This window comes from Physella acuta, unplaced genomic scaffold, assembly GCF_028476545.2.
Source record: "Physella acuta isolate Inbredline_101_S28 unplaced genomic scaffold, ASM2847654v3 ptg001884l, whole genome shotgun sequence".
Taxonomy (NCBI): Eukaryota; Metazoa; Mollusca; class Gastropoda; family Physidae; genus Physella; species Physella acuta.
This window is the reverse complement of record NW_026733390.1, coordinates 68,723-83,158: the sequence shown is the minus strand read 5'-3', so window position 1 is coordinate 83,158 and position 14,436 is coordinate 68,723. Positions and strand designations below refer to the sequence as shown.

Sequence of the window (14,436 nt, the reverse complement as noted above, 5' to 3'; positions counted from 1 at the left end):
GTCCTAGTTTACTGACGGTACTTATAAGTACCAATATCTGTTTGGGCCATTAAAAATTTATGAAACGAAATTTCCTTCGATATATGCTTTGAATGTGCCAAAAGCAATATAGTAACACATTGTTTAAGTAAAAATCTCATTCAGAACATAATTCCGTAAATAAAGGGTTAAAAATGTCTCCCGTGGGGGGGGGGGGGATGGTTAAACTCTATTCAAGCATACTCTTATACTTTCAATTTAAACTATCAATTACGCCCGTGGAGGCTGGAGGGAGATGATGCCAGAAAGAAGAAACTACATAGTTAGGCAATGGTAGGGTGATGTAGAATTAAATAGTTTCAATATAGCCTGCAACATTATTGAAGTGGATTGTCATGACTGACGAGAAGCCGCGTTGGTTGTTAACAGTCTTTATTATGTACAGACGCCATCATGCAAAGAGAGAGAGAGAAGTGGCGAGAGAGAACTATATATAGATAACAACATGTAAGGGACATCACTCAAGATAACAATATAAATATAATACTAATACAGAGAGCGAGTTCCCTTGACCTCACAATTATTTCAATCTATTACATCCCTTTACCCTTAGAACACAATAACACATCTCTCAATAGAACAATTGATAGTATCCTAAAATCACCAATTATATTGTGACATGAACATTATGGTAGATTACATCCTTACAAACAATGCACAATATGCCACAACATAATCAAAATACAAAACAATAATGTCAAAGTCCTTTTGACCTTTAGAATCATAGGTCTAACTTATTTGGGACCTTGATTGTCCTGCTTGACCTTCTCAGTGGCTTTTGATTTGGTGACTCAAGATTCTGACCATCTGGATTCTCTATCTCAGGAGGTCTAGGATTTAAATCATTAACTCCAGAATTTACATTTTCTGACTCCAGACAACTTGGTTCACTCATATCAACAGAACTTGGTTGTGGAACAAACTGAGTTGGTGTCAACTGATCAGACTTGGTGGGATTGACAGATTCACACTTATTATCTGCACAAGTTATTTTTAACTTTATAAGACACAGGTCCTGTACATTGAACAATTTGACCTGGTATCCATTTTTCCTTTCTCCCATAATTTCTTAGATACACATTCTTATTAACACCAAATTCTCTTTCAATGGGTGTTCTGTCATGATTGACTTTTTGAATTGGCATCTGAAAGTATTAAATGGCAAAAATCTTTTTCTCTTTTCTTTTGATGTTACCCTTTTAGTTTCTGTAAGTGCTAATGATGTTAGCAAAGTTGTTTGATGATCACATTCCTTCTTACTAATGTATTTTCTTTAAAACATTTGAAATTGCCATATCACCATAATCATTTATTAAGTTACAAATACTTTGTTTAGGTAACTCTGACTGATAATGGACTGTATCTTCTCCATCTTTTATATTATCTTCACAAAGGTTTTTATTTCTTATTTAATATGGCCTTAAGTCATCATTCACAGACTCTTCAGGCCAACCATTCTTACAGTACTCATATACTTTTATTAAGCACTCATCTTTTTGTGTTTCTCTTTTAATATCATTCACATTTATATTGGAGTTATCCATGATAGTGAAGAGAACAAATACATCTTCTGGTACATAGCTCAGGCTTTGGTTTTTTAAAGGTAATCTACTCAGACTATCTGCACTATTCTCAGATCCAGGTTTGTATTTCAATTCATAATTGTATGCAGTTAGTGTGATAGCCCATCTTTGAATTCTTGGTGAGGCATGCTCAGGTAGGGTTTTGTTTTCTCCAAATAAACCTAGCAATGGTTTATGATCTGTAAAGATGGTGAACTTCCTACCAAACAGAAACTTATGAAATTTCTTAACACCAAAAATGATGCCTAAGCCTTCCCTATCTAACTGAGAATAATTTTTCTCAGCCTGGTTCAAAGATCTACTGGCAAAAGCAATGGGTCTGTCACCCTTCTCATCCATGTGGGACAAGACTGCTCTTACACCATCTGGTGAAGCATCACATGTTAATATAAGTCTTTTCCCTGGGTCATAGTGAGTTAGTAAGGTGTCAGCAGACAAAGCCTCTTTTGCTGTATTAAAAGCAGCTTCTTGTTGTTTACCCCAGTGCCAAGTTGCATTTTTCTGTAGCAGCTTGTACAGTGGTGATAGTTTACCAGACAGATTCCCTATGAGCTTTGCATAGTAATTTATCAAGCCCAAAAAAGCTCTTAGTTGTTGGGTATTTTCAGGTTTGGGTGCTTCTTTAATGGCTTTTGTTTTCTCAGGTTGAGGTCTGATGCCTTGTTTGCTCAATATATAACCAAGAAAACTAATTTCTGTCAGCATGAATTGACATTTATCTTTGTTTATCTTTAAACCTTTTTCACCAACAATTTTCAAGACTTTATCTAGTGTTTTAAGATGTTCAGTGTCATTCTTACCAGTTATGTACACATTGTCAAAGTACACACAAACATTTGGAATGTCCTTAAAAATACTGTCCATGACAGCTTGGAAAATTCCAGGGCTAGATGATATGCCAAAACATAGTCTTTCATATTGGTAGAGTCCTTTATGTGTGTTTATTGTCGTATAGACTTTTGAATCTGGATGCAGTTCTAGTTGAGTGTAAGCATGACTAAAGTCTAATTCAGTGAATTTGTCTCCTCCTGCCAAATTCAAAGAAATTTCCTCAATGTTAGGTATAGGGTACCTATTTAGCTCTATTTGCTTATTCAGTGTAGTTTTATAATCTCCACAAATTCTTATAGAACCATCCTTCTTTAACACTGGCACAATGGGCGTCGCCCAATCGGAATAGTCTACCTTCTTTATAATGCCATTAGATTCTAATCTGCTTAGCTCATTTTCAATTTTATTCCTCATTGCATAAGGTGGAACTCTAGCTTTGCAGTATCTTGGATTTGTGTCTTTAATGCTTATCTTCACTGTTCTATCATTTAGTAATCCTGAATTACCAAAAACACATTTATTTTCAGATATAACTTTATCTAGTGAAGTAAGACTAGATTCTTTTACATTCTTCAATGAACAAATACTCTCCCAATTTAACTTAAGATCACTTAACCAGTTCCTACCTAGTAATGGCGGTCCATTTCCTTCAACCACAAGAAGAGGAAGTTTAACACTTTGACCATTATAACTTACATGAACCATACACTCTCCTATTACCGGAACATTGTCACCAGTGTATGTTGTTAGACACTTGTGACATGGCTGTAGAGACACTGATCCTCCTGTGACAGCGTCAAAATCTTTCTTTGTGATGACTGTTAGTGATGCTCCAGTGTCAAGTTGGAAGCTGATGCTCTTACCGTTGATATTAACTTGTACATTGATGGGAGCATGACTTATTGATTTCACAGAGAACGGGTTGAAATCCGGCTGCGAATCAGTTTGAGCATTTTCACAGGTAGAGTGGTTCATTGGTTGGGTTAGGTAGTCTTGGTGAGAGTTAACATAGTGCTGCCTTTGGTTGCGGTACTGTCTTGACTGGCTAGATTTAGCAACAGACGAAGACTTTGCAAAGCAGGCCTTGGCAATGTGACCTTGCTTACTGCACTTATAACAAGTTGCTAACTTGAACTTGCACCGATGAGATGCATGGGGACCTTTGCATCGATGACATTTTTGATAATTATTACTAGATTTAGATCTAGGATTTGAACGAGCAGGCTGTTTAGCATAAGTTGGAATGCTCTGATGGGGTTGATGTTTATTGACTAACCTGCTGTTTACTGCATGGATCTCTGAAGGCGTTAGAGATTTCGCCGCATCTGATGACTGCTGGTATGAAGTTGCAAGTTGTATTGCTTTTTCCAATTTTAGATCTGACTCGAGCAGCAACTTTCTTTGAATATCAGGGCTGTTTACACCTGTCACAAACTTTTCACATAGTCTGTCAGACAGCGTATCGCCGAATTCACAAAATCTACTTAAATGACGTAAAGCAGCAACATATTCTGATATTGACTCGTTTGGTTGACGAGTCCTACTGTCAAATCTAGCTCGACATAGAAACTTTGATGGGGTAGGCGCATGGTGGTCTGTTAGCAATTTGCTCAGCTCGTTAAAGCTCTTGGTATCTGGACTAGCTGGTGCGCATAAGTCCTTTAGTAGCCTGAATTGTTGAGGCCCTATGACTGTTAACAAAACAGCTCTCTTTTTGGCTTCTATCGTCACGTCGTTAGCTTCTAGGTAAAAGCTTAACCTCTCTAGGTAATCTTGAATGATTTCATCATTCGCATCAAATTCTTTTATTTGGCCATACAGCGCCATAATTCTAGAAATAATTAGCTAATAAGCTCTAGCAAACCTCTTTTTTTGCGTAAGTAGGTGCTCTTTCTAGTGGATGTTTATCCTTCGTCGCCAAATGACGTAGATTGTAATGACTGACGAGAAGCCGCGTTGGTTGTTAACAGTCTTTATTATGTACAGACGCCATCATGCAAAGAGAGAGAGAGAAGTGGCGAGAGAGAACTATATATAGATAACAACATGTAAGGGACATCACTCAAGATAACAATATAAATATAATACTAATACAGAGAGTGAGTTCCCTTGACCTCACAATTATTTCAATCTATTACAATTATTGAAACTTTAATCCTATATTTTATTTTTTATAGTATAGGGATAGAGGGCCTAGAGGTCTAAATCTAGCTAGAAAGGCGAAAGAAGGTAGTTAACTCAGTAATTTTTTTTTAGAAAATCATTTGCATCGGAGGTTGGAAGAGAGTTCTCGATTTATAAACATTCGCGGTATTTCTACTAGACTAGGCCTAATCAACTAATCATACATAGAAATCTAGATCTAGGCCTACTCACTAAACTACAGTCTACAGAGTACAGAAGGATCGTTCGATTTTATTCAAATAGAATCACTAAAAATGTTAACCAGTTCATAAATAATATCTAGATAAATAAATAAACGCTTCTTAAGATTTATTTTATTTAATTTAACCCCCCCCAAAAAAACATCATCTCGCAGTAAAAAACTAAATAATAACTAGATTACTATTTTCTAGATCTACTAACTAAACTAGCTATTAAAGTATTAGATCTAGATCTAGAATCTAGTAGGCCTATTATAATTAACGAACCGGCCCGCGGCATAACATACGCCGCTATTTAATTTAGTTGTTGTTTTTTCTACTTTTCAGTAATTCATAATTTCAATTTGTGAATTCCACGCTACCAACGCTGCCACTGAAAATATTTCTTTAAAACACTTTAAGTAGCACGTTAAGGACCATAACCCCTCCTCTCCCCCTCCTCCCCCCCCCCCCCCCCACACGTTTAAAATCGTTTCAAACTAAATTATCTGCCCCTAATAGTCGTCACTAAACCCGGCTCTGCTTGTAAACATATAGAGTGAACACAGCTCACTAAGACCATGTAGGGGTGGGGGTGGTAGGGAGCGCATTTACAGCTTGTTTTCTAGCGTCTCCCAGAAGAGAATTATATAATACGAGCCGACCCGCTGCGTATCATACGCCGCTATTTAGTTGGGTTTTTTTCTACTTTTCAGTAATTTATAATTTGTGAATTCGACATTACCAATGCTGCCACTGAAAATATTTGCTTAAAAACACTAAACCCCCCTTCCCCCCCCCCCCCCCCCCCCCCACGTGAAAGCAGCCTCTTAGTTACCTCCTCTAAGTTTAAAATCGTTTCAAACTAGATTATCTGCCCCTAATAGCCGTCACCAAACCCGTCTCTATGATTGTAAAATGTAAACAGCGTGAACCACAGCTCACCAGACCATATGAGGGGGTGGGGTGGGGGGGTGGTAGCGATAGAGAGAAAGAGAGGGGACTGTAAGGCGCACTTGCAGCTTGTTTTCTAACGGCTCCCAGAAGAGAATTATATATATAGATATATACAGAAGATTAAATAGGCCTGGAGATCTAGGCGAGATCTAGATCTAGAAAAGTTTTACAAGCAGTAAAATATACTAGTATTATTTATACTAATTAGATTACAGCTGGTAACTCAACAATGCTCAATTTTGAAATATTAATTTACTTTTTGAATACAGACACCTTAATTTTTTAAATTTAAGTAGCTTATATAAATATATTAATATTTTTCTGTAAAGAAGTTAATTTTCTACAAGCAATGCCATAATTACTCACTGTTACACTTACAGCCCCATCAAAAAAAAAGTGACTAATAATGTTAAAAAGATTATAAAATATTTTAAATTTACAGTATGGATCAATCTAAATATGAATCAGACCGTAGCAAGAATTGTCTGATAGAATCTTCTATAAGCGATCATGTCAAGAATGAGCCTTGCTGGTTGGGTATTGACGAGGCTGGGCGAGGTCCAGTATTAGGTAACTATCATAAACTATTATTAAATTTGTTTCAAGTGTTGTTTTTTTTATCTCTCAAAACATAAAACCACATAGAAGAGTCTATATTGTTTTGTACACATTGTAAATTATTGTTACTTTTAAAATTTCTAGGGCCTATGGTGTATGGAACCTGCTATAGCCCCATCTCTGATAAAGAACGATTCTCCGACTTAAAATTTGCTGGTAAAAGTTGTTTTCAACTTGTCTTTGTCTTTTATTGACAACATTAATTACATTAGTTAATTGGAGAAACTCATAGTTTATTTTGTCTTTTTTATCCATGACATTAGTTAGGTCAAACAGAGTAAATTTAGACCTATTTACCAATAGCACTAATTTTACTTGTTTTTACACAGATTCTAAAGTTTTATCAGAGGAACAACGAGAATCTATCTTCTCAAAAATGAATGAATCATTGGATATTTTAGGTTGGATGGTAGAAATTCTTTCTCCAGCATATATTTCTAAAAGTATGCTTAGAAGGTAATTTTTTTGCTTTTGATTATTATATATTTAGCAATAAAAAATTTCTTTACTTAAAACCAGCTCACTCTTCAACACATGCATTTTTTCTTGACATTGTTTAAAAATAATTAAAATTTGCAAATACTCATTTGTAAGGATGACATTTGTTTTGTGGATGAGACAATGTTCACAGTTTTATTTCTTTGTTCCAGGGATAAATAATTAAATATAACCTTAATGCACTCTCCCATGACTGTGCTATTGGATTAATAAAAAGAGTTCTTGAACGAGGTGTTAATGTTACTGAGGTAATATAAATTTTGAGTCAGATACTGAATTACTTGTCATACTTATATCTAAATATCACTGATCCTCCATTGAAATCATTATCTTTGTCTTAGGTTTATGTAGATACAGTAGGTGATCCTACTAAATACCAAACCAAGTTGAAAGAAATTTTCCCCAACATTGATGTAACAGTGAGCAAGAAAGCTGATTCTCTATTTCCTATTGTTAGTGCTGCTAGTATATGTGCCAAGGTAAGTTGTTTTTTTTTTTAAAAATAGAATATCAAGAACAGATGAGAAAAATGATCCATTACCTCATTGACAACACTATCTATATACTACTAAAAGTCAAGTTTGTTTACATGTTTGAATATTTATTTGTTTGCCTGATCGACTATCTCGCATGGTTGCACTCATCGTGGAAAGCTGTAAAATAGTATGTAGGTAGAGAAAAAATTTTGTTTTAAGACAGACTGTTAATCACAAATTTATTTAAAGACGTTAATTAATTTATTGATTTATTCATAGTTATATTAACCGTATTTTTTTTTAAATGTTAATACCATGAATAAACTTTGTGGGGATAGTGACGTCCCTTGATGTGTTTACATTTTTGGTACAATAAAAATGGCGGACTCCATCATAGACTTTGTGGCCCATTCAAAAGTTTAACGCGTTACAAAGCTAATTTTCTGCCGGCTATAACTTAAACAATACGTCCGTTTGCTGTATTTATTACGTTCCAACACTTATATCAATTTTCAACTGTCTTTTTCATTTAGTTTTACGATAAATTTCTCTAGATCTAAAGATCAGCTGTCGAGAATCTAGCCTAGGGCCTAGGCTAGGGCCTAGATTCTAGATCTAGAATCTAAATCTAGGTCTAGGTCACTAGACTCAATGTAAATTCTAGATCTAGAATCTATTTCGGGCCTTAATTATTTTATATAAATCTTTGTTTAGCTTCAATGATCATCTAATTCGAGAATACATGGGATTTTTTTGTTATCTAGGTTTTATATCTAGATATAGTAGGATTACTCACTAACTTGGAGGCGTGGTCGGCTGCTAACAACAATATGGCGTACGGACCGGACGAATGACTTCGACCATTTTTAGGCCATGTTTACCACGAGCAAAATGGCGGGTGTTCACATTATTTAAACATGGTATAGGTGGCCAGGGCTAGATATGCCAGAAAAAGCATTTTAAAATTTGCTTTGGAGAATGAAGGCTAAATTTTAAAGCCAGTGTCATAAACATTAATAGAACTTTTTTTTTTTTACGTTTTCAATTATTTTTTCTTAAGCCCTATATGTGAATGATAAGGTTGACTATCAGGACCTCGCGGGGCACAGGGCACGTGAAGTAGGGTTCATCTGTTTCTTTGTCCTAAGCAAATGAAGGGATAGTGTGGTCAGAGACATGCTTGGCTGGAATCGTTTTTGTTGTCTGAGACTTGGCGGGACACTGGGCAGGTGAAGTAGAGTTGAGTAGGTCACCTGTGACGTCAATATATGAAGGGATAGTCCGAAATCGTTGTTTTCGGTGTTTTTAAAAGATAAAAAACATATTTTTGAATGTGGGGTCTGTTTTTTGTGACGATAAGTGACACTGCAGTAGCGTAGCGAGGAGGGGGGGGGGGGCAGGAGGGAAGGGGAGGCGGGGGGAGGTGGAGGGGGGTGGGGGGGACATATGTTGGGGCGCCAAAATGGTTTGGACAAATAAATTGAAAGGTTGAGGGGGGTTCAAATGGAAAGTTTGAGTGGGGGGGGGGGGGTGCACATCAAAAGTTTGAAGGGGGTGGGGGGGGGGGTTGAAAATCGAAATCTTGGGGGGGGGGTTCAAATCGAAAAGTTTGTCTATGCCTCTGAGTGACAGACGTGATGTTTTTTGATGGATGACCCCCGAAACCCACAGTTATCCAACGGATGACGGGTATTCTAGTTTTATATTTAAAAGGCATACCTAAGCACTCCAGTTATATTTTCTATTATTTAAAAAAAGGTTAAATATTGCTGTTAATTTTAAAATATTAATTAATGAAATTCTACTGTACAGAATTTCAATATTTTAAAATTTAGGCTTGATTATTCATCTAACGATTTTAAATTAAATAGGGTTCCACTTTCTTTGATTTCTTTCACAAATTATTTTTTATATTAAATAAAAATCTAGTTTGAAGAGAATGTTGAAGCGGACTTTTGGGATAAATTTTGAAACCTGTAAATAGCTTACAAAATACTGAAATGATAAATGCTATAATATATGCCTAAAGGAAAAAAACTTTTTGCAGGTTGCCAGAGATCAAGCAGTTAAAAACTGGGTATTTATGGAGCAGATCTCTTTAGAAGAGCCAGACTATGGCTCAGGTTATCCTGGAGGTGAGACACTCATTTTTGTTTATTCGATTAAGCGTTTTTTATGTTTTTATGTTGTTTTTTTTATCTCCAAACAAAAGACATAATTGTACATGCAAAATTAGACAAGAAAATAGCACATAGAATGTTAAACAGTCAGTCAATTAAAAGCTAAATAATTTTTTTCCTTGACTATGATAATAATTTACATTGCATTTTTCCCACTTTCAGATCCAAAAACAAAAAAATTTCTAGAACAAAGCTTTGACAAAGTTTTTGGGTTCCCCTCATTTGTCCGTTTTAGTTGGTCCACTGCATCTTTGATCATGGATAAGGATGGTGTTGCAGTTCGATGGTAGGAAGTATTTAACTTTGTGTTAATTGATATAAATCTTATTTTCTTTTATTCAGAGAGATTTTTTTTTTCTAATGCGGCTTAAAAGAGGAAAATAGTGTGATATTGCAATTAGATGTTAGGATTACTGTAATTTTATGTAAATTATGTAGGCCTTCTATTATTAAATTTTGCCTTTTTTAATCTTTATAAAGGGAAGATGACGATGAGGATGATGCATCATCACAAGGGACGCCAGCACTCTCACATTTCTTCAAGAAGAAGGACAGCAAGCCAGAGCTCACCAGACATCGCTTCTTTTCACATCGACAGCTGACCCATGTAACATCTATTTAAAAACCATTAAAGTTTTTTTTATTTCACTTGCTTTTAATTCTTTTATAAAACAATTAGCAATTTCTTTTAAAATTTCAAGGATAAAAGTGTTTCTACTAACTTTTAAGGTTGTTGAATAGTTTTGTTGTACCAAAATTATTGTCTCAGTTCTTAACATTTTGTTGTTTGTTTTTAAGGTGCATTCTTTAGTACAGTCTATGTCTAGACAGTTTTGTATTACTCTGGGTTTTGAACTTGCATACAATAAACATTTAATGATGTTAATGACTAGAACAAATATAGATTAGTGAGCAATGTTTACCTCAGACAAAAAAGGTGAGACAGTAATTCACCTATTGTAGTGAGGTGCAGTTGTTACCTCAGACAAAAAAGTTGAGACAGTCAGCGATTTACCTGTTGTAGTTAAGTGCAGTAGTTACCTCAGACATAAAAAAAAGGTGAGACAGTCAGTAATTCACCTGTTGTAGTGAGGTGCAATTGTTACACCAGATAAGGAAAACAGGTAGACTGTTGTGTTTTGAATTTTTTTTATTCCTTAAAACAACATGAGAAACATGATAAATCTACAATAATTTATATATCTTACATATTGTACATATTGGCAAGTTGTGTTATAGAGTATTGTGGTACACTTAAACTGGTGATATCATAAGTCACTTTCAGCCATATTAAAACACATTTATACACTGTTTTGTAAAATAATCATTATTGAAACTCGAATATGGATAGTGAAGTATTTTATATTGATAATTAATAACTAATGTAGAGTTGTAATGGTGCTAATTTTGAAATAGTCTTTGTTATTTCCCTTTAGTTAACTATAATATTTTCGATCTACAAATAACCAAACCCTTGTCATGTATTTTTAAAATGATTAAAGCTATGAACATTGATCTACATAAAGCTGTAGATCCAGATAGTCAAAAAATAAAGACAAATATATACAGATAAGCTAACACACACTCAGTATTATGAAGAGCTATTGTAACAGGCACACTATGTTATATATACAATGGTCCAATCATACGTTGATAAACTAGAGCATAGCACTTGTCCTTGTATTTCATGCAAACATTTCTGGTTTAAACTGGGTAAAATGTGGAACAAAAAGTGCACATTTCTAATTTGTGGTAAATGACAAAGTAATGAATGATGACAGCTGACACAGGTGGGAAGAGTTAGACAAGTTGAAGTGTGTCAGACACACGAGCATGACTGAGGAAGTTTGACAAGAAGACACAGTTAGGACCAGAGATATGTTGTGATCTATAAGACAGGAGTGAAATGAAATCACACAAGTTGGGAAAAATAACTTTGACAGACCGTCAGATATGTGATGTCTTCAAGCTCAGGTCCCGTCTTCAATTTTTGTCTTTCTGTTTTGGTCCGTTCCTCAAGTCTTGTCATTCTGTGTGGCCCATTCCTCAAGTTTTGTCATTCTGTTTTGGTCCAATCTTGAACTTTGGTAATTCTGTTTTTCGTCGATTCTTCAAGTGTCTATTCTATTTAGACCCAATCTTTAAGTTTTGTATACTGTTTTGGTCAAATCTTCAGACTGTAATTCTGTTCTGGTCCAGTCTTCAATGATTTGTATTCTTATTTGGTCCAGTCGTCATGTTTAGTATTCTTATTTGGTCCAATATTCAGTTCTGGTATTCTTAATCGGTCTACTCTTCAGTGTTTTCTTATTCGGTCCACTCTTCAGTGTATGTTTTCTTATTTGGTCCAATAATCAAGTTTATAAACAGTTGTCGAGGAAGAGTAAGATTCGCAGGCTTCACTTCTTGTTTATCGAAAGCGAAAAATAAACAATTCGGACTGTGCTTTTCTCAATTGTTTACATTGTACTGCAGTTTTAAAAAAATCTTAATTTAGTTTTTAAAACCTTTTGGTAATCTCAACAACTGCAGCACATTTTTTTTTCTACGAACAGAAGAACGCCGTATCCAGGTATCATTTCCACAAATGTAATTTAATTACTTGAAATATTGGATATTTTAAAACTTTGGCCAAAGATTAATTAGTTAAATAAGATTAAATTATTAGCTAGCCGTTTCTGCTGACGAGATTTACCGAGGATCGCGTGAGGTCGCTAGTGAGAGAGGCCGCAGACGACGTGGCGTACTCGCTGGTGTCTGGGGGCTCGCTGAGGTGTTGTGGGGAGTCCACCCATCGGGCGCGCTGGACCAGCAACCTGTGGGGGGAGGAGCAAAATTAGTTTCTTCAACCAACTTAGACTGAAGCTATATGCCTACAGCCATTGCACTGAAAACTGTTAAAGTAGGAATAATTTATCAAACATAATTTACTTGTAGGCCTATTTTAAAAACACGTAAGGTGAGAATTGCTCATTACAATAGTAGACTATTCTTTAATAAATAGGGGTGGGTTTTGGGGGCGAAGTATAATTATAATTTTTTACTAATACATATGTATGGGTTATAGATACGTATATTTTAAACTGAAATATGTGTGTAAAACACGACTTACCTCCGTTGTCGGCACAGTATGGATGTGATGAGGGCGGTCAGTAGAAAAATGGTTCCTATGGTAACACCAAGCACCGCAGGCCAGTAGCGCGTGAAGACGGTGCTGACACCTGTGATCGTGTTGTACGGCGACCCGTACCTCTCCACGGGACTGGGCATCAGCCCCACGCTTTCGTCCGCCCGCTCCGTGTGGTTGGCGATCTCAACCTTTGGCGTGTACAGGCCTTGCTTGGGCACGATGACGCTGGGCCCCTGGCGAATGTCCTTGATGTAGTCCCGCAGCTTGTCCAGGTTCATCTTGCGGTGGGCGTTGCTGTATCTGACCCCGGAGTTGACACGTGACAGCTTCACGGAGGGTAACTCTTGTGGGGACTGTTCAGGTTTGATCTTGGCCAAGTTTTTCACAATTGAATGTAGACTGAAGCCGTTTTCTGGTAGAGCTTTCATCTCAAAGTTGAGCATAGGTTTCATTGTACCTCGCCTGACGCTAGATAGTGGGTCACTGAAATCCACTTTGTCATTTTCAAACTTGTCTTTAGGAATGTAGAGTACTGTGTCTGAGATACTTGGCAAATAAGGCAGGCCGTCTTTAAATTGATTCATATCTCTAGATTTACTAGATGGCTCCAGTTTTTTAAGAACTTCGTGGCTGTTTGTTAATTTTGTGTTCACGGTTTTTGAGCTAACTGTATCAGCGGCACTACTAGTTTTATGTTGAGTTGTTGAAGACAAGTTGGCGAGTTTTGAAGTTTTATCATCAAACAATTGAAATACGTCAGTGTTTATTTGTGTGGTCGCTTGATGGCTCCAATGAGTGGTGTCTGGGCGAGTCGAGAAGCTAGAAGATTCTTTCTGGGATGCATTGATTTCCGGTTTCGTTTTGGTGGAGGGAGACGAGGTGGATGTGGGCGCTGAAGTTTCCATGTTGAACAGCGAGAAAGTTCTAGTTGTTGGCGAAGTTTTGGGTGATGTTGATGTCAAAGTTTTGGGTGATGTTGATGTCGAAGTTTTGGGTGATGTTGATGTCGACGTTTTGGATGATGTTGCTATCGAAGTTTTGGGTGATGTTGCTGTTGACGTTTTAGGGGATGTTGCTGTCGACGTTTTGGATGATGTTGCTGTCGAAGTTTTAGGTGATGTTGCTGTCGAAAGAGGTTTTATAGTGGACTTGATAGTGGCCGTAGTTAATGCTGTTGTCCTTTCTTGTTTGTATGTGGTAGTTTCTTCTTTGGGTGGTATCTTTGTCTTTGTTTCTAATGAAAATAGTTCTGGTTTCAACGAGGTTAGTAGTTTACTTGTAGTTTTCTCCTCAGGATAAGTTTCAGTGTTTAGCTTCTTGCTTTCGGTGTGCTTAGATGGATCCTCGAGTTTTGATATGTTTGTTTTGTCTTCGTCCGCCTTTGGGATCGTTGATCTAGAAGCTTCTATCTCGCTGTCATCGGAATAGTTCTGAGGTTTCTCGTCTGTACTTGACCCCAGGAATTTTAGATTGGCTTTGAACAAACTCATCAGATCAAACGGGTCATGATTAGTCTGCAAGTTCTTGTCCGTATCTCGAGATAACAAGATGGACGTCGAGTCGACTTCCGGTAAGTTTTGTGTTGGGGGTACTTCAGAAATTGCAGAGCTCGAGACAAAATCAGACGACTTTGTATCAAACCCTAAACTGGAAGAGGCTGCTGGGAAATCAGTTACCGTCAATGTGTTGATCTCTGAAGTAAGTTTCTTGTTCAGAGTTTCGTAAGATCTGAAATCCTCTTGAACATCACTCGTAAAATTA

General features: G+C 36.5%; 2 protein-coding genes across 2 annotated transcripts; one reads left to right on the top strand and one right to left on the bottom strand.

Annotated features, from left to right (window-relative positions):
- Positions 1 to 275: 275 nt before the first annotated feature.
- LOC131931058 (ribonuclease H2 subunit A) lies at positions 276 to 10,193 on the top strand. The gene is made up of 9 exons (XM_059287749.1): positions 276 to 312; positions 6,216 to 6,343; positions 6,476 to 6,547; positions 6,721 to 6,850; positions 7,053 to 7,137; positions 7,231 to 7,368; positions 9,413 to 9,500; positions 9,708 to 9,831; positions 10,026 to 10,193. Exons 1-9 carry the CDS (start codon positions 278 to 280, stop codon positions 10,165 to 10,167), a joined length of 942 nt encoding a protein of 313 aa, XP_059143732.1. The 5' UTR covers positions 276 to 277; the 3' UTR covers positions 10,168 to 10,193.
- A 1,706-nt stretch (positions 10,194 to 11,899) lies between these two features.
- LOC131931056 (uncharacterized) lies at positions 11,900 to 13,964 on the bottom strand. The gene is made up of 2 exons (XM_059287747.1): positions 12,658 to 13,964; positions 11,900 to 12,361 (listed from the first exon to the last, which is right to left on the bottom strand). The coding sequence occupies exons 1-2, from the start codon at positions 13,578 to 13,580 to the stop codon at positions 12,214 to 12,216; spliced, it is 1,071 nt and encodes a 356-aa protein (XP_059143730.1). The 5' UTR covers positions 13,581 to 13,964; the 3' UTR covers positions 11,900 to 12,213.
- Between the last annotated feature and the right edge of the window lie 472 nt (positions 13,965 to 14,436).

Excerpts from the sequence above, each read along its gene's own strand:
- LOC131931058 (XM_059287749.1), top strand. The coding sequence starts at position 278 with ATGCCAGAAAGAAGAAACTACATAGTTAGGCAATG. Across the intron at positions 6,548-6,720 it reads CTCCGACTTAAAATTTGCTG|ATTCTAAAGTTTTATCAGAG; the intron begins GTAAAAGTTGTT and ends GTTTTTACACAG. Across the intron at positions 9,832-10,025 it reads GATGGTGTTGCAGTTCGATG|GGAAGATGACGATGAGGATG; the intron begins GTAGGAAGTATT and ends ATCTTTATAAAG.
- LOC131931056 (XM_059287747.1), bottom strand. The coding sequence starts at position 13,580 with ATGGAAACTTCAGCGCCCACATCCACCTCGTCTCCCTCCACCAAAACG. Across the intron at positions 12,362-12,657 it reads ATACTGTGCCGACAACGGAG|GTTGCTGGTCCAGCGCGCCC; the intron begins GTAAGTCGTGTT and ends CTCCCCCCACAG.